The sequence below is a fragment of the Canis lupus genome, chromosome 20 (assembly GCF_003254725.2).
Source record: "Canis lupus dingo isolate Sandy chromosome 20, ASM325472v2, whole genome shotgun sequence".
Taxonomy (NCBI): Eukaryota; Metazoa; Chordata; class Mammalia; order Carnivora; family Canidae; genus Canis; species Canis lupus.
The window spans coordinates 46,795,107-46,814,366 of record NC_064262.1 but is presented as its reverse complement, the minus strand read 5'-3'; the positions used below and the strand labels follow the sequence as shown (position 1 = coordinate 46,814,366).

General features: G+C 43.3%; 3 protein-coding genes across 3 annotated transcripts; all 3 read right to left on the bottom strand.

Moving 5' to 3' along the window:
• LOC112666946 (olfactory receptor 10H1-like) lies at positions 1 to 960 on the bottom strand. Its single transcript, XM_025458414.3, has one exon. The coding sequence runs from the start codon at positions 958 to 960 to the stop codon at positions 1 to 3; it is 960 nt and encodes a 319-aa protein (XP_025314199.3).
• Positions 961 to 10,684: 9,724 nt separating this feature from the next.
• On the bottom strand, positions 10,685 to 17,637 carry LOC112666899 (olfactory receptor 10H4-like). The gene is made up of 2 exons (XM_049098213.1): positions 17,598 to 17,637; positions 10,685 to 11,655 (listed from the first exon to the last, which is right to left on the bottom strand). The coding sequence occupies exons 1-2, from the start codon at positions 17,635 to 17,637 to the stop codon at positions 10,685 to 10,687; spliced, it is 1,011 nt and encodes a 336-aa protein (XP_048954170.1).
• Positions 17,638 to 18,130: 493 nt separating this feature from the next.
• LOC112666900 (olfactory receptor 10H3-like) lies at positions 18,131 to 19,260 on the bottom strand. Its single transcript, XM_025458379.3, has 2 exons — positions 19,239 to 19,260; positions 18,131 to 19,089 (listed from the first exon to the last, which is right to left on the bottom strand). Exons 1-2 carry the CDS (start codon positions 19,258 to 19,260, stop codon positions 18,131 to 18,133), a joined length of 981 nt encoding a protein of 326 aa, XP_025314164.3.

Below are 19,260 nucleotides of genomic sequence, written 5' to 3'. Positions count from 1 at the left end.
TCAGGAGCTCTGGGGATAGAGTTTGCTGAGGAAGGTCTTCTTCATGGCGGTCTTCAGTTCCTTGTTCCTGAGACTGAAGATGATGGGACTGAGGAAAGGTGTAAGGATTGTGTAGGTGATGCCCATCAGAGTGTCTCCTTCCAGAGACTGGGGAGCCTTGGGCTTGAGGTAGATGACAGAGGCAAAGCCATAGTGCACGACCACCACAGTGAGGTGGGATGCACAGGTGGAGAAGGCTTTGTGCCTGCCCTCAGCAGAGGGGATCCTCAAGATGGCAGCCACGATGAAGGCGTAGGAAAGGAGGATGAGGAGAAAGCAGCCCAGCAGGGCAGTGATGCACACCAGCCCCACGCCCAGGGCCACTATTGGTACATCAGTTCCACAGGCCAGCTTCAAGAGAGGGGGGACGTGGCAGAAGAAATGGTGGATCTCATTGGGTCCACAGAAAGTGAGGTGGAAAACAGCTGTGGTCACCACCAGCCCCATGACTGAGCCACCAGCCCAGGACCAGACCACCAGGCAGGTACAACCTCGGGGACTCATGAGCACGTTATAGCGCAGAGGGTGGCAGATGGCCACATAGCGGTCGTAGCCCATGACCGTGAGCAGGAAGGAGTGGGTGAAGCCGAACGTGAAGGAGAAGAACATCTGGCTGGTACAGGCTGCAAAGGCGATGGTGCGGCGGGTGGAGAGCAGGTCTGCCAGCAGGCGCGGGGTGATGGCCAAGGTGTAGAGGATCTCGGAGATGGACAGGGCGCACAGGAAGAGGTACATGGGCGTGTGCAGGCCGCGCTCGCTCCAGACAGTGGCCATGATGAGCAGGTTCCCCAGCAGCGTGAACAGGTACATGAGCAGAAACAGCAGGAAGAAGGCAGGCAAGAGATGGGGCGGGAAGGTGGAGAAGCCCACGAGGATGAATTCAGACACAGAGCTGTGGTTTAGGCCCAAGGTGGCAGCCATCCCTGAGTGGGGAGAGAGTGAAGGTGGCCCGGTGGGCAGGAGCTCCCGGTCTGCGCTGAGCCCATCCCTGGAGGACTTCCTGGGGTGGGGCTCTCACTCTGCAGGCCATGGCCAGTCCACTGGCTGCTCACGATGACCATCAGCACTCCTCAGAGCTGTCTGGGGTTCAGGGAAGATCATGTGCCTCAAGGGCACAGTGTAGGCCCTGGTGCATAGTAAGAATACAGGAAACAATGATAATAATAGTAGTAGTAGTGGTGGTGGTAGTAGTAATAGTAGTAGTAGTAGTAGTAATAATGATAATAGTAACCACTATTTTAAAATCCTGGTGGAAGGAGCTCAGAGTGTCTATTCAGCCACACCTGGATTGAGTCCTCCTTCAGAGCTTGTCAGTGCTTTGGGTCATTTTTCTAAGTAGGAATGGAAAATTAAAGAAAAAAGCAACAATTCAGTCTTTTTTTTTTAAGTTATGATGTGGGGGTCACCAATACAAATTTTGGAATTGGAGCAACTTGGTGCTATTTTAAATTCCATCTTTGAAAGGATGATGCAAATCTCACCATCCTTACGCTGGGTTTGCTGCATCATCTCTAAGCTGTCTGCAAGGTTTAGCAAGTAGTATGTGGTGGCTTTTTTTCTCTTTATATAAATCTCTACCATGTTAACCACTTGAGTTAAATAAATTGGAGAAATTGTTTTAAAACAGTGCTTCCAACAACTATACCAACAGCAACATCGGGTTGGTTCCTTAATCTTTTTGAGCCTTAGTTTCCTCATCCCTTAAAGGAAGTTGATGATTAACAATGTCTAGCTAACAAGATTATTATGAAGATTAATAAGATTAAAAAAAAGATTAATAAGATTATACAGATAATGCACTTACTAGGGGACATAGAATAGATAAGAGAGTAAACATTGGAGAAGTTAAGGCTGAGAATAGACATAAATGACCAGAATTAGATTCTCTTAAAGTGTAGCAACTTATGGTTGTATCTCTCTTTTAATTAGGTATTTAATACATTTATCTCTTTCATAATTACTGGTGTTTTAGGACTTAATTATGGCACATTATTTAATACTTGAGCAGTTCTATATATATATGTAGATATAGCTAATGTATACTTATATATGGATATTTAATCCGTACAAATTTGTACAAATACACATAGACACATCTACATACCTATTTACTACACCAAAAACAAACAAAAAGTAAAACAAACAAACACTAAGAGCATGGAATTATCACCAGAAAAGACCCTGTGTGGGCCACAAAGCAAGCACAATTGTATTCCTAAGTACCAATATCATAGAGACCCAGGTTTCTGATCATTTGGCAATAAAACTGGAAATTAATAAGAAGAAGATATCTCAAAGTTCCCAAATATTTAGAATGTAAATGTCAGGTCGAACCACTTGACATCACCACAGTTACGTAATACTCATTAATCTTCGGGCTAAAAGGAAAAATTAATGAAAAGTTGAAATAACAACCAAATGAAATGGATTGTGTCTTGGGATAGAAAAAGGTTATTAGTGGAGAGTCAGAAAAATTCTAGTAAGATCTGTTGCTATGTAGTGTTACATACCAATGATTATTTCCTGGGTCTGAACAGTACTGGGGTTCTGTAAGATCCTGGCATTAGAGAGGGTTGGTGAGGGGAGGATAGGAATTTTCAGTATTATTTTTGTAACTTATGTTTCATAAATTTAAAATTAGTTAATAAAATATTACAAAATATGATATCACTCAAAGTTGCACAAAACCTGTCAACAATCTAGGAATTACTTTAAATAAGAACACACAAGAGCTTCATGGAGAACAATTAAATCTCTACTAGATAGAAAACATGGCAGATCATATAAGTAAATGTATGAAAAGAAAAGACTGTCAGAAAGATGTTCATTCTCCCCCAAATTTAACATACACATGCAATGTAATCTTCTCAAAAATATCCATTGGATTGCTTGAGAGAGATGATAAATTTATTCTAAAATGTTTATGAAAAAATAATGACCCATGAATCAGTCTTGAAATGAAGAGTAAAAGGAGGTGGGTAGAAGGGAATTACCTTCTGAGAAATGGAGACATTCTACAGATTCTTGGAAACAAAGCAGTGTGGGGATTAGTGCAAGGACACACAGATGACCAGTGATTCCAAATGCAGACCTCCAAAACAGAGCCATTTGTATATGGTTAAGGTCACACCACAAGTCTTGGAAAAAGATGAATGGTTAAGGGGATGCTGTTGAGGAAAGTATCTGCATACAAACAAAAACCAAAACTCTGTATAAAAACAAAACAAAACAAAAACAAACAAACAAACAAAAACCAAAACTAGATTCTCAATATCCCAACGAAAAGTGAATCAAGATAGATTAATAACAATTGTGACAGATATAAACATAGCTAATGAAAACAAGTGTAATAGGATCTTTGTGCTCTAACAATGGGAAACAAGTTCCTTAAACAGAAAAAAAAAAAAGACACAAACTTTAAATAAAAAAGATTGATACTTTAACATCAGATTTATGAGTCATATTAACAAAGAGCATCACAGATAAAGTTAACAGATGGCAGAGAACAGGAAGCTATTTGCAATATAGGTAAGTTCTGGAGCTCTGCTATATAACCCAGAGCCTATACTTAACAATACAATAGTGCGCAATTAAAAACTTCTTAAGAATATAAGAAAAAAAAAAAAGAATATAGACAACACTATTGTATTCTAATCATAAAACTTGCTAAGAGATTAGATCTTCATTATTCCCAACACAAAAAAGAAATAATTATTATGTGACCTGATAGAGGTGCTAACTATCACTGCAAGGGCAATCATTACAATATATAAATATACCAACTCAGCATGTTGTACACCTTAAATCGATACCATGTTGTTAGTATATTTCAATTAAAAATTTGTTAAGATGATAGATCTCATTAATGTTTTAACTCACAAACATACAGAGGAAGGGGACACAAGTAATCTTTTGGAGATGGTGAATACCTTTATTACCTTGATTGTGGTGATGGCATCACAATTATAGCCATATGTCCAAACTCATTGAAATGTATACATTAAAAACATACAGATTTTTGTATAATATGTATACTTCAGTCAAACTGAAAAAAAACCCCAAACCACTGACAAGAGACCAATATTTAATGAGATATCTAATGAGACCAATCTACAATGAGAACAAAGAAAAATGAGAAAACCAAGGAGAAAAAAGACAGGATCATGATAGAAAGTGGGCAAAGGAGAAAAAATAAGTGGGAAATATCAGAAAGGAGGTCAGAACATGAAAGACTCCTAACTCTGGGAAACAAACTAGGGTTGGTGGAAGGGGAGGTGGGAGTGGGGGTGGGGGTGACTGGGTGGCGGGCACTGAGGTGGGCACTTGACGGGATGAGCACTGGGTGTCATTCTGGATGTTGGCAAATTGAACACCAATAAAAAATAAATTTATTAAAAAAAAAGAAAGTGGGCAACGGAGAAGGGGGGCATGAGAGATTTGCAGCTGAGGAAATGCAATAAGCAAGCAGCAAAGATGTAAGCAGATGATTAGCAATTAGAGGAATTCAATTTAAAATGGCAATACTCTGTGAACACAGTGAGTACAGGCATCCCCTTCCACTTGTTAAAGCAGCAAGACTTAGAAAGCTGGGTCTGCTATGTGTTGACCTAGAGGTGAGATAAGTGGACTGTCGTCACTCGTGCGGGTACTTGGTGGTTCATGGCCAAATTAAGGGGACACTTACCTGAAGTCCCACAAACACTGCTCCTAGGTCTCCATCTGAAACTCTCACACAGCTCAGTGAGGGGACGTGGTCAAGGCCAGTCATTGCAGCATTGTCTGTGATGGCAGAGAGTCCGGGGCAGTCTGCGAGACCCTCACCACCTGGGGGTGTGGAGAAGCAACCTGTGGTGGGCGTGAACCATGAAGCTCTAAATGGCATATAGGAAAAAAACAAACCTGACATCCACATAGCAATGTGGATGGCTCTTAAACCATAGTTCTGGATGAAAAATTAGAAAAGAAATGTATACACACACACACACACACACACACTTATATTGATATCTGTATCACTGACAAATATATATATCTCAGTGATCTATACATGTATATCTATGATACATCATTATTACATTCATTGCATACATTTGATGACAAGATTTCAAATACTTACACTGGGGCAGGGCTCACCACGATATCACAACACTGCTTCCACATTCCTCACTCCCTCCCCCAGAAGGTTGTTGCTAAGTGGTATCTTAGAGCCATGGTCAGCCAATGCTTGAATGTCCTAGAATCCCATCTGGAAAATGGACAATTGGGCTAAGTGTCAGGATGGGGTCCTTCATAGAGGAAAGTAACATTTGTGGGCTGACAAGGACCTGGGGGCAGCCCAGCAATCCTGGGGCACTAGTCTCAACAGCCTCCTCTACTTCAAATCTTAGCTATAATCTCTGGCTCCCACTCCCAGCCCCTCTGTGCCATGGCCTACCCCTGGCTCTGGCCTCACACCCTGTCTCCTGGTGCACTGTGTCTGCCCACCTCCCCTTTCAACTCCACCCCTCTGCTGGCTGCCACAGTCTATCCTCTGAGACACACGCACCTTGTGGAGTCATGCCAACCTGGGTTCAAATCCCAGGTCCTCACCCTGTGTTGGGATAAACAGAGAACTGCTCTCATAAGTTCCCTGTGGGGATTTGATGCCAAGTGATTAACACAGAGAAAGTTCTCAAAGAATGCTAGCTGGCATTGTAGTAGTCACTTTTATTGTCATTATTGGGCTGGCTGTCACTCACACTTCTCTTCCAGGTGATGCATATTGGTGCCAACCCCTGTTCTGGGGTAATCTTTGCTCTACACTGTGAATATCTCCTGCCCCAGCACCTACTGCTACTCCCTTGGGCAGCCCATTTCTTCCTATTTCCTGGCTACAAACAGGCCAGGGTATGTGCTCCAAAATGTATAAATGGTACCAAAAAAGGGGGTCTCTCTTGGCTCTGTGTCTCTGTCTGGCACTTGTTCTATGTCACCCTTCTGAGAACAACTCCTCCAAAGTCTACAAGTGACCTATACAAATGTGACTTAAAGGAGGAGAAAGGCCAGGCCCTCATCCTAGCTATAGGCTCTCAGCCAGAACCCCAAGCCTGGGCATACTCAGGCTGGCTCCCACATCTTGTTCCTGTGCCCTTCTTTCACACTATTCAACCCATTCAGCTCTCTCTCCTTATGCACTTGTGTTAGAGACTCAGGACTGGACTCCCAGGAGCATAAGCAAATAGAGCTGAACACAGACACAAGGGTACATGGTTCTGAAATGCACACTGGCAGTGAAACCCAGGAGACACTCAGTCAGGAACAGAGAAACTGTTGCTTGCTCTGCAGCCATCTACTGAGCACGAACCAGGTGCCTGGAACTTGTCTCGGATTGAGATAAGCTAGGAACACATAAACAAGGGCCGTGGTGGGTTGAATAGCACCCCCCTTCAATTCATGTCCCCTGGAAAGTCAGAATGTGAGCTTATTTGGAAACAGGGTCTTTGCAAATGTAATCAAGGTAAGGATCAAGGTGGGATTATCCTGGATAAAAGTGCATCCTAAATCCAATGACTGGTGTCCTCACAGGAATAGGAGGGGACACAGAGAGGGAAGTAGCCTGTGAAGACGGAGGCAGAGGCCAAGCAATGCCTGGGGCCACCAGAATCTGGAAGAAGCCAGGAAAGATTCTCTCCTAGAGCCTTTGGAAGGAGCATGGTCCTGCCAAATCCTAGCCTTCAAAATGGTGAGAGAATAAATTTGTGTTGTTTAAAGCCACCTGGTTGTGGGACTTTGTCACAGCAGCACAGGAGATGAATATATACAAACACAAGTGCACATATACAAACAGTATTCATGGAAGCACACTCAGTGCTGCATAAATGAACACATGTGCACGGTGAGAAACCCAGTGTCACCCTCCTGGCTCAACACCACTCTCCCCACACCTGTACAGAGACCACTTCCTTCCTGGGAGTGGATGCCAGCATCCCTGACTGCTGGGGGTCCAGGCTTTGAGGGAAAGAGGCAGCGTGGGCAATAGGTGGGACCAGATTGCTGGGACTGTAACCCTCCCTCCACCCCATCACCCTCCCAGAGCCCTCCCTCCAGCCAGAGCCTCCCTCTGCTTTGGTTTTCCATGGTCCTCATGCTTTCTCCCTTCCAGCTCCTTTCGCTCTTGCCACCTGTTCCTGGAAAGCACTGCCGGAAAGAGTTCCTCTTCCTTGCTTGCAGAAGACTGTTTGCCTGGATGCCCTGTTTGCAGCCAGGACTGGGACTGCGCCTCCTGCCGCGCGGGGCCAGCAGGAAGCCAGGTGGGAGCTTTATCTCCCTGGCTCCCTCCTCTGTGGTGTGGATTCCCACAGGTCTCTCCTCAGAGCCTGGGATGCAGGATGCCAGCTCCTCCAAGTCCAAAGAGGGTAGGGGGGCCCTGGGAATGCCCCTTCCTCTCTGGATCTTTCTCTCTCCTTCCTTCCTCTCTCCCTTCCAGTCATCCCTGCTTTCTTATCTCTCATGCTCTCTCCCTCCTTCCTCCATCCATCACATCTTCACTGAGCCCTTGCTAAGGAACTTGGTCTGAATCTCAGGACGCAAAAATAACATTGCTATAACCAGGCCCTAAAAGAACCCTCAGATTCAGGAGAGGCAGAGCTGAATGCAGACATGTTACACCATATAAAATGCAACAGTAGAACACAATGTATTATAATCTATAGTGTATTGTAATTGCACAGGAGCATTATTTGCTCACTACATTGAGTTTTTTAGTCTATCAACAAATATGTAATAAACTCCTACTATGTGCCAAGCAAGTTTTTCCTTTTTGATACTATTTCAAGTTTTTTCTTTGTTTTTAAAATTAGTGCCAAAAAGGAAAGGCAATATAATTTGTAAATTAAATTACACAACCTGTATCTCATTAACTTAGTAGTTGGAGTCACTTAGTCTTTAGCTGGAACACTATTGTTATGGTATCAAGGAAAAAATGTTATACATGCGATAGGATTGTGCATTTAAAAAAATAGAAACAAACAGTAAAAATGAATTCAAAACATACTGAAACATTATTAAATATGTTATATAATATATACACATTCATATATATATACTTATGCATATGTATATACATCCATCCTGGTAGTTCTCTTCTCTGGGGAACTCAAATACAAAAAACTCAAAAGAAAAAGAAGCCTTGTGAAGATGTCCCTTTTCCATCTGAAGAAATGAATTCCAGATATCCGGATCCCTGGTGGGTTTTGCTTCATTTAGTTTCTCCACCAGGTCAGCCCCCTGCAATTCAGCATTCTCTCTGATGATGTTCGTACTCGGGTATCCTTATTAAAATGCAGAGGCCCCATCACATGGAGCACAGAGAATGTTCCCGGTGTCCTCCAGTTCATAGTCTACTAACTTTGCTGGGGGGACACCATAAGCCCTGGGCTGGGTACCCACATGGTCATGTGTGTCCTCACAACACACCCAAATGCCTTGCTGCCAACGAGCAAATTCTGTAGCCAGACTGTTGGGACTCCTTCACCTCTGCTAATAGACTTCCAAAGATACTTCCCTTGAGCAATCTCAATGTCCTAAGTCTTCTCCATAAAGAAGAATGGCCTAAGAATCTGGCTTGAAATGAATTTCATCATGAAACCACATAACATATAATGACAGGATGCCATTTCAAGAGTCAGTTTTCTAGGGCTGCTGTAACAAAGCACATAAACCACTTTGGCCAGAAGCCAAAGTCAGGGTCACCAGGTGTGAGTCAATGTGTGAGCAGGGCTGCATCCTTTGGAGGATCCAGGGGAGAATTTGTCTCCTGCTTTCCCAGCTGGGAGAGTCAGCAGGCATTCCTTGGCTCAAGGTTCCCACCTCAGCTACTGCAATCCCTCCTTTCAGTGTCACAACCCCTATTTCTCTGTGTCTGATCCTTCTTGCCTCCTTTTATAAGAACACTTGCAATCATAGCAGGCCCATCTGGGTGATTCAGGGTAACCTCCTGTCTCAGATCCTGAACTGCATCTCATCTGCATGCAGTCCCTTTGGCCAGGGAAGGGAACAGAGTCACAGGTTCTGGATAAGAGCACCTCAGGTAGGACGGATTGGCATGAGTCATTAACACCAATAATTGTAAAATAATGAAATGGAACCCCAGGGTCTCATTGTCGGTGTTGATGTGACAAAGTGTCTCTGTAATTCCTCTGGAGTCAGTGTTTCTCCCTGACTGTGTGAAAGGGTTATGTGCACAGGCTGTACCTGCCCTCTTCCCTGAAAGGTGTCTATTCCTTGTAATGACAGCTCTCTCCTCCTGGTCACAACCACACTTTTCTCTGTGGGCACGGGAGAGAGAGGTGCATTCCTGATCACCAACTGCACACACATGCAGATTGTAATAGATTCCTGCTTCAGCACTTCAGGACACTGTGGCTGGGAACAAGTAATCTCTCAGGTTTGCAGTTTCTGCATTTCAAAAATGTGAATAGTAATAGATGTGGGTCATATCTAAATGTGCAAAAATAATAGTTCATTTTGAACCTTAGAAGAGTAAACGAATACACAGGAAATCCTTCCCACAACATTTGGCAAACAGCAGGCACTCATATGTGATAGTCATTCTTAGGTTTATTATTATAACACATCTCCTTCTTCCTGCAACTCAAATATCTGGCTAGAATTTCAAGTAAGAATTTACACCAACAGAAAGACCCTTCCCTGGATCCTCAGACATATGCTTTCCAAATCCCAGCATGGGAGTCAGACAGAAAAAGTTCCATGTGACCCACCATTCAGATATTGCTTGATCTCCACCAATATTTCACATCTGCATATTAAGGGTACCTATATCCTGACCTCTCTTTTTACCATCTTGGAATAGCACTGTGCCTACAACATAATCCCCTAGATAGATTCAAGGAAACACAGGAATGAGAAATTGCTATTTTACTGAAGATAATGTGGGGAAAAAGGGAATGGGATTTCCATAAGAATTCAGATAACATTCCACTTTTAACATTCTGTATGTTCTTACCTAAGCACTGGACCCTCTCCTTTTTGTCTGTCTGTCTTTCCATCTTTCTCTTTCTCTGCTTCACATTCTGATGTACTTCACTCAACTCAGATCAACATAGAAATCTCTTTAGGGTCCATCCACTCCAAAGACAGTGAGGAACTATAAACAGTCAACGATCTCCTTGGAGACAAATAGTTTATCTTTTCTTGTGAATTTGTTATAATTAAAAGATAATACTTATACAACACTGGACACAGTGCCTGATAAGAAAAGCCCCAATGTTGATGCTTATTTCTGTTTATCCTTATGGTGGAGAAGGGAAGGTCCTTCCTTGCTCCTCCATTTAAGGTGAATGCCCAGACATCAGTGCCCAGACACATCCATGTGATGCCTCTCCACTAACCCATAGGTAGATAACACATTCTTAGAAAGAGGTAATGGGATGGAATTCATCACATGGGGTCAACAAGAGACAGAGCCTGTGCAAGAGAGGGGCAAACAATTGGGGGAAAAACAAATACCTAGCTTGCTTCAATACCTATGGATGCATACAACAATTCCTATTCAGTATTTTTATATACTAAATTTCCACAACAATCTTAGGTAGAGTCATAATTATTCCAGTCCTGCTATCATATTTCCTTACCACCAAACATGCTATCAAGAGCCTAGGGGACTGAATTTTCTCTGAAAGCTTTTCTTTATGGCATTCTTGAGCTCCTTATTCCTGAGGCTGAAAATGATTGGGCTGAGAAACGGGGTAAAGACTGTATAGGTGGTGGCCATCAGGGTGTTACTGTCCATGGAATGGAGGCTCTTGGGCTTGAGGTAGATAATGGAGGCAAAACCATAGTGCACAACGACCACAGTGAGGTGGGAGACACACGTGGAGAAGGTCTTGTGCCTGCCCTCAGCAGAGGGGATTCTCAATATGGTGGACATGATGAAGACATAGGAGAGGATGATGAGGAATAAGCAGCCCATCAGGGCTGAGAGACACACCAGGATCACACTCAAGGTTACAGAGGATGTCTCATTCCCACAGGCCAATTTTAGGAGGGAAAGTACATGGCAGACAAAATGGTGGATCACATTAGACCCACAGAAGGTGAGGTGAAAAACTAACAGGGTTACCGTCATCCCTATTACTGAGCCACCAGCCCAGGTCCAAGACACCAGACGAGCACAGGTGTCGGTGCTCATGAGCACGTTGTAGCGCAGAGGGTGGCAGATGGCCACGTAGCGGTCATAGCCCATGATCGTTAGCAAGAAGGAATGGGTGAAGCCAAATGTGAAGGAGAAGAACATCTGGGTGGCACAGGCCACAAAGGTGATAGAGTGGTGGCTAGAGAGTATGTCAACCAGCATGCGAGGGGTGACAGTAACAGTGAACAGAATCTCAGAGGTGGACAGGGCACACAGGAAGAGGTACATGGGTGTGTGCAGGCTGTGGTCACTCCAGACAGTAGCCATGATGAGCAGGTTCCCCAGCAGCGTGAACAGGTACATCAGCAGGTAAATCAGGAAGAAGACAGGCAGGAGATGCCTTGAGAATGTGGAGAAGCCCACAAGGATGAATTCAGACACCATGCTATAGTTCTGACCAGCCACGGATGCTGCATCTGCTGAGACTAGAAAAGGAATGAAAAAAAAAAAAAAAGAAGAAGAAAGGGAATGAATACATGGTTTATTTTATGAAAGACAAGGATGATTCAACATCAGAGAACCTATCATGTGATTATTCACATGAATAAACTAAAAAGGCAATGTCATATAATTATATCAACTCAGGCAGCAGTCCTGAATTACAAAAGTGCAATTCCTACTTGTGATTTTAAAAATTGCTATATAGTTGACACAAAACTTTGCCTTATTTTAGATATACAGCATGATGTTTTTTATGTGCACATATCTTTTTTTTTCAGCTATACTCAAAAATTTTTTATTGGAGTTCAATTTGCCAACATATAGCATAACACCCAGTACTCATCCCATCAAGTGCCCCCTTAGTGCCCGTCACCCAGTCACCCCCACCCCCCGCCCACCTCCCTTTCCACCACCCCTTGTTCGTTTCCCAGAGTTAGGAGTCTCTCATGTTCTGTCTCCCTCTCTGATATTTCCCACTCATTTTCTCTCCTTTCCCCTTTATTCCCTTTCACTATTTTTTATATTCCCCAAATGAATGAGACCTTATAATGTTTGTCCTTCTCTGATTGACTTATTTCAATCAGCATAATACCCTCCAGTTCCATCCACGTTGAAGCAAATGGTGGGTATTTGTCGTTTGTAATGGCTGAGGAATATTCCATTGTATACATAGACCACATCTTAAGATGAATGTGCACATATCTTAAAGATTTTTAAAAAGCTTCTTCTCAACATGAAATCGACTAGGACTTTCTTAGCTAACTAAGAATATGTACTGCAAAACTAGCAAATAGTACATTTTGTGGGAAACTATGGATGCATTGTTTTAGAATGAGGAACATGCAAGTTTACTCACTGCCTCTGCTGCTCATTAGCATGGAACAGAAAGCCAAGAGTGGTGCTTGAGAGAAGATATAGAAGAAGGAATATCAGGATCGGAAGGGAAGAGATGTGATCATCTACCTAGAAAGGTAAAAGAATGAAGGTGGAGTATATTTGAGCAAAGACAGAACACAAGCTGCAGAAAATTAGATCAGCATCCCAAACTCACAGTATTTCCCGTAGAATTACACCCATAATAATCATGTTAAAGATAGAATTTAAGGAAAACATAAGATAACATCACCATCAGTGCTACGAACTATGAGGAGATAGTGCTCATACATTTTGGGCTCAGGATTTCTTTACATTAGAAATCTATTGAGTCCCCTAGGGGGCTTTTGTTTGAGTGAGCTACAATTCTTCATTCTTACCATATTAGTAATTAAAACTGAGATTCTTTGAAAATATTTAGTTATTAACACATTTTACAGAACAGTAATCAACCTTTTATTCAACCTTAAAGAACAATCAATTCATGTTAATATAAGTAACATTTTAGGAAGGTAACTGCATTAAAAAAAAACTCATTTAGTGAGGAGTGTGACTTTATTTTAAATTTTAGCAAGTTTGTCCAAATTCTGGCTGGATGGAAGATAAGATGATGCTTGTGTCTGCTTCTTCATTCAGCCTGTGGCATTATGTGGTTTTCAGTTGAAACATATGACAAAAATACATCCTCACCTTCATTAGAAAAATGAGAACCTGATGGTCCCTAGAAAGAATGTCTGGGGCCCCAGGGCCCTCATATTACACTTTGAAAGCCTCTGGTTTAAGATATCTAGGAATTAACCAAAACATATACAATACCTCCAAGGATAGAAATTTTAACCACTGGTAGATATGCAGAAGATGGTCTGGATACATGGAAAACACGGAAGCCAATGTGTTCTCTTGGACAGGATGAGTTAATATAGAAATTATGTCAGTTCTTCCCCAAGTTATATTCAGTGCAACTGCATTTACAATTTAAGAAGTTAAATTTAAGAATTATTTTAAATTTTTTCTGAAAGATAAAGTCAGTGAAAAGCTATACTGGTCTTCTAGAAATGGAGTACACAGGAGAGACCAAGAGCTATCCTTCCCAGTATTGAGACTCACTGTAGACTCAGAATCATTTTTTAAGAAAGTGTGACAATGAAATAGACATGTATGATATGTATGATACATGGATCACGCTGATTGGATATCTCAGAAAATATCCCTGCCTGATTTAAAACCTACTAGATGATAAAGATGGGAGCAGAAGTCAGACAGAAAAAAATTATTTATTTACTGGTTTGTGGTGGAAAAACTGGCCATTTTATGAAGTGGTGCAAATCTGAATTCCTAAGACCACACCCAAACTAGATGGCTTTCACACATAAAATGAAATATAAAGTTAATAGGAGAAGGTGTAGGAGAATAACTTTGTGATCTCGGAGTAAAGAAGGACTTCTTATTCAAAGCTCAAACACACAAACATTAAGGTGATGTGGAGAAAGGGGAACCCTCTTACACTGTTGGTAGGAATGCGAACTGGTGTCACTTTGGAAAACAGTATGGAGATTCCTCAAAAAGTTAAAAATAGAGCTACCCTATATTCAGCAATTACACTACTACATATTTACCCAAAGAATTCAAAAATACCAATTCAAAGGGATATATGCACCCTGATGCTTATAGCATCTTTATCTTCAATAGCCAAATTATGATAACAGCTCAAGTGTTGGATAAAGAAGATGTGGTTTATATACACAATGGAATACTACTCAGCCATAAAAATAATGAACTCTCGCTATTTGCAACAACATGGATGGACCTAGAGAGTATTGTGCTAAGTGAAATACTCCAGTTACAGAAAGACCAAGACCATATGATTTCACTCATATAGGGCATTTAAGAAACAAAAAACAGAGCAAAAGGAAAAAAAAAAGATAGTGAGAGTCAAGCCAAGAAAGATACTTTTAACTGCAGAGAGAAACTGTTGGTTAAAAGAAGGAAGAAGGGTAGAGGATGGGGGAAATTAAATGATGGGGATTGAGGAGGGCACTTAATGTGGTGAGCAGCGGGTGTTGTATGGAAGTGCTGAATCACTGTATTGTAAACCTAAAACTAATATTGCTAAAACTATATTGCCCAGTTAATTAGCTGGATTCAAATAAAAACTTTAAAATGCATGAAATGTGCATATGCACATTTTATGTATAAAGAAATATTTGAATTTCGTAAGCATATCTTCTGTAAGTGCTGATGCCATTCTCTGGAGATAAATGTTAACTGGTTGAAAAAGAAACAAATATGGAAACTCCCCCCAAAAAATGTGTTCAACAAAAAACATCTCAGATCCATGAATAAGTATGTAAATTGGGGAAAGAGCCTTTGCATTGCTGAAAATTGTCTTAGGAAATATCAGAAAGGGAGACAGAACATGGGAGACTCCTAACTCTGGGAAACGAACTAGGGGTGGTGGAAGGGGAGGAGGGCGGGGGATGGGGGTGGATGGGTGACGGGCACTGAGAGGGGCACTTGATGGGATGAGCACTGAGTGTTATTCTGAATGTTGGCAAATTGAACACCAATAAAAAATAAATTTATTATTAAAAAAAGAAAATGCAAAGAAAAAAACCTATCTAAAATAAATACGAAACCAGTGACACTAAGGAGGAGAGGTCTCAATAGAAAAATGAGCCAAGGACATGAGCAGAGAGTCACAGGAGGAGGCACACAGACACACAAAAGGAAGGTTTTAAGACAAGAAAAGGCCTTAAGAAATGGCCATTGACTCACTATATACCTCTTCATTTTCCTGGATTAGAAAATGCCCAATGCAGGTGGAAATATGTGGAGAAAGCACTTCTCAGGGATGCTGGTGAGAACCGAGAATGGAGAAGCACAGACCACATGGGCTGTGTGCACCAGACATGTGCTCGGGACCATCTATCTCCATTGTCCCACCTGTCTGAAGGGAGCAAGTCGGAGGATGGTTCTGTAGCATTGCCTGTAGTGGGGAAATGGACAAGCCTGTCTGGGAATCGAAATTGGGAAGAGGGCAAGTCACGTGGGCTGAATGCAAACAGCAGAGCCCCAGGCAGCAGTTCAATGCACACATGGCAGCATAAATGAACCTGTAAAATGATCTTCAGTGAATGAAGCAAAAGCAGATGAACACTCCAGCGTAATTCCATTTGGGCACATGACAACTAGAGCACCTGAAATTATTCTAGATGATGCTGTAACAGTATCTACATGTCACTATACATTTGTCCAAACCCACAGATTATGCAACACAGACAGTGAACTCCTAATGTAACCTGTGGGCTGAGTTAATAATAATTAACTGGTTTACCAACTGGGACAAATGCACCACACCGATACCAGATTGGACAACCTTTAGCAGGCCTCAACCCACCAGATGCCAGTAGCATCCCTTCCCTCTCCATGAGATGTGACATCCAAAAGTTCCTCCACACATATAGAAACACTTCAGGAGAGCGGGGACAGATTCAGGCCCAAACAAGAATGCTGACTTAGAAGATTCAAAGGGCAGTAGGCTGGGTGAAGAATCCAAGCCCCAGAATGCACAACCTGAGAAGACCCCACTCCCACCTCCCCCACACACAGCAGCTGCCCAAGGCTGAGAGCCTGTCTAGTGATCCTTCTCCTAAACCCTGTCCCCATCCTGAGATGGGCCTTGCTCCCCACAACTCCGAGTATTGCCACCTACCCTGTGGCCTCTTGGTCCCCCTTAGCCTGAGCTGCCTGTTCCAGGAAGCAGCCAGTGGGGGAGAACAGAAGAAGCTCTCCTGCCAGATGCTGTCAGCAGCACACAGGGGCAGGTGTGGGGCCAGACCTCAGGGCTCCTGGAACTGATGCTGTGTGCTTTTAGCCCTGTTGCAGCTTGCCAGCAGGCTGCTCCCCAGGGGCTCCCTGGGACACCAACCTACAAGGGCTGCCCTCAGGGTCTGGAGAGGCCAAGAGGATCATCAGAGGGCCTCCAGGGACCTACTGCCTCTACTCCTTCCTCCAACACTCCAACACAACCAAGGTTCCCTGCTGTCTCGCTCTGCCCAGAGAGCCCCAGCCCCCACTGAGGACTGGGACTCCCAGTCTTGGGGGAGATAGGGATGGATTAGATGCTGGATTAGTCCCCTTTGGGTCAAAGCAGTGTCAGAGGGAAGATAGGAGCTGAGCTCTGCCCTGGGGTCAAGGCAACTGGAAGGCTTCCCACAATAAGGGTAGTTTAGAGCTGGATCTCAGAGAGTGATTTCCCTTGGAAAATGGAAGTGGCCAAACAGTCCAGCCCCACCTCTCCTTGTGGTCAGTTCTTCTCTATCCCTGGTGGCCTGGTGGTCTAAGCCAGAGAGTCCACATTAACATATGCCTGTCTGTAATATAATCAAACAATATTTTTGGTCTCCTATGTTGTCTTTGTTTCCTGACCATATGATCAGAGAGTTTTTGTATGCTTGTGAGATGACTGGTGGCTCTAGGTTTAGTGTTTCCACACATCTGCTTCCAGCTCCAATATCTGGTCCCACCATTGAGTAATAGTGCAGATCCACAGTAGGTTCTCTTCTTGATCCTCAGATATAAGCTTTTCCACAACCCCACATGGGAATCAGACAGACAGAACGTTTCGTGTGACCCCTTCATTCAGGTGTTGTATGACCTGCACCAACATTTCTCACCTGCATGATAGGGGTATCCATACTCTTGACCCCTTTTGTGCCGTTTGAGATAGCACTGTGCCTACAACACATCCCCCAGATAGATTCAAGGAAACACAGGAATGAGGACTTGATGATTTCCTGAAAGTAATGTGGAGAAGAAGGGAATGCGATTTCCATAAGAAGTCAGGAAGCAACACACCTTTAATATTCTGTATGTTCTTGTCCCAACACGGAGCCCTCTCCTCCCTCTGCTTTTTCCCTCTCCCTCCCTCCCTCCCTCCCTCCCTCCCTCCCTCCCTCCCTCCCTCCCTCCCTCCCTCCCTCTTTCTCTTTACTTCACATTGAGACATCCTTCACTCAACTCAGACCAACACAGAAATTTCCTTAGGGTTTACCTTCTCCAAAGACAGCAGGAACTATACAAGAGTCAGTCATATTCTTGGAGAGTAAGAGTTTATTTTCTCTTGTGCATTTGTTATAATAAAAGATAATACTTATACAGTGCTGGACACAGTACCTGATAAGAAAAGCCCCAATGCTGGTGGCATTTATTATTATGATTATTTTTGTTTACCCTTACCGTGGAAGAGGAGTGTCTGCCCTCCTTGCCTATGCAAGAAGAGCCCAGTGTATCAGTGTCTAGACACATCCATATGATGGTCCCCACGGCCCATTAGTAGATAACACATTCTTAGACAAAGCTTATGGGGTGCACTTCATCACATGGTTCAAGAATGAGGGAGGATGATCAAAAGAGCGGCAACCAAATTGAAAGAAAAAAACACCTACGATGCATCTACCACCTATAGATCATCCAACAATACCTATTCAGTATTTTTATATACTAAATTTCTACAACAGTCTTAGGTAGAGTCATTATTATTCCAGTCCTGCTATCATATTTCCTTACCACCAAACAAACATACTATCAGGAGCCTAGGGGACTGAATTTTCTCTGGAAGCTTTTCTTTATGGCATTCTTGAGCTCCTTATTCCTGAGGCTGAAAATGATTGGGCTGAGAAATGGGGTGAAGACTGTATAGGTGGTGGCTATCAGGGTGTTACTGTCCATAGAGCTCCTGGGCTTGAGGTAGATAATGGAGGCAAAACCATAGTGCACAATGACCACAGTGAGGTGGGAGACACACGTGGAGAAGGTCTTGGTTCTGCCCTCAGCAGAGGGGATCCTTAATATGGCAGCCACGATGAAAACATAAGAGAGGACGATGAGGAATAAACAGCCCATCAGAGCTGAGACACACACGAGGATCACACCCAATGTAACCGAGGATGTCTCCTTCCCACAGGCCAACTTTAAGAGGGAAAACACATGGCAGCCAAAATGGTAGATCATATTAGACCCACAGAAGGTGAGGTGAAAAACTATCAGGGTCACCATCATCCCCATGACTGAGCCACTAGCCCAGGTCCAGGACACCAAACGGGCACAGGTGCGGATGCTCATGAGCACGTTGTAGCGTAGGGGGTGGCAGATGGCCACGTAGCGGTCATAACCCATGATCATAAGCAAGAAGGAATGGGTGAAGCCGAACATGAAGGAGAAGAACATCTGGGTGGCACAGGCCACAAAGGTGATGGAGTGGTGGCTGGAGAGCATGTCAACCAGCATGCGGGGGGTGACGGCAACAGTGAACAGAATCTCAGAGGTGGACAGGGCACACAGGAAGAGGTACATGGGCGTGTGCAGGCTGCGCTCACTCCAGACAGTAGCCATGATGAGCAGGTTCCCCAGCAGCGTGAACAGGTACATCAGCAAGTAGAACAGAAAGAAGGCAGGCAGGAGATGCTGTGGGAAGGTGGAGAAGCCCACGAGGATGAATTCAGACACCATGCTATAGTTCTGGCCAGCCACGGATGCTGCATCTGCTGAGATCACAGAGGGAATGAGGGGACCGGCAGAAAGATCATGAATCTATATAACAATATTGTGTTTGAACAATAGGAAATATGTGAAATGGGTAAACATTAGATGCATTGTGTTAGGACTGGGCTGGGTGAATGACAAGGGTACTCACTGTTTCTGCTGTTCTTTAGCAT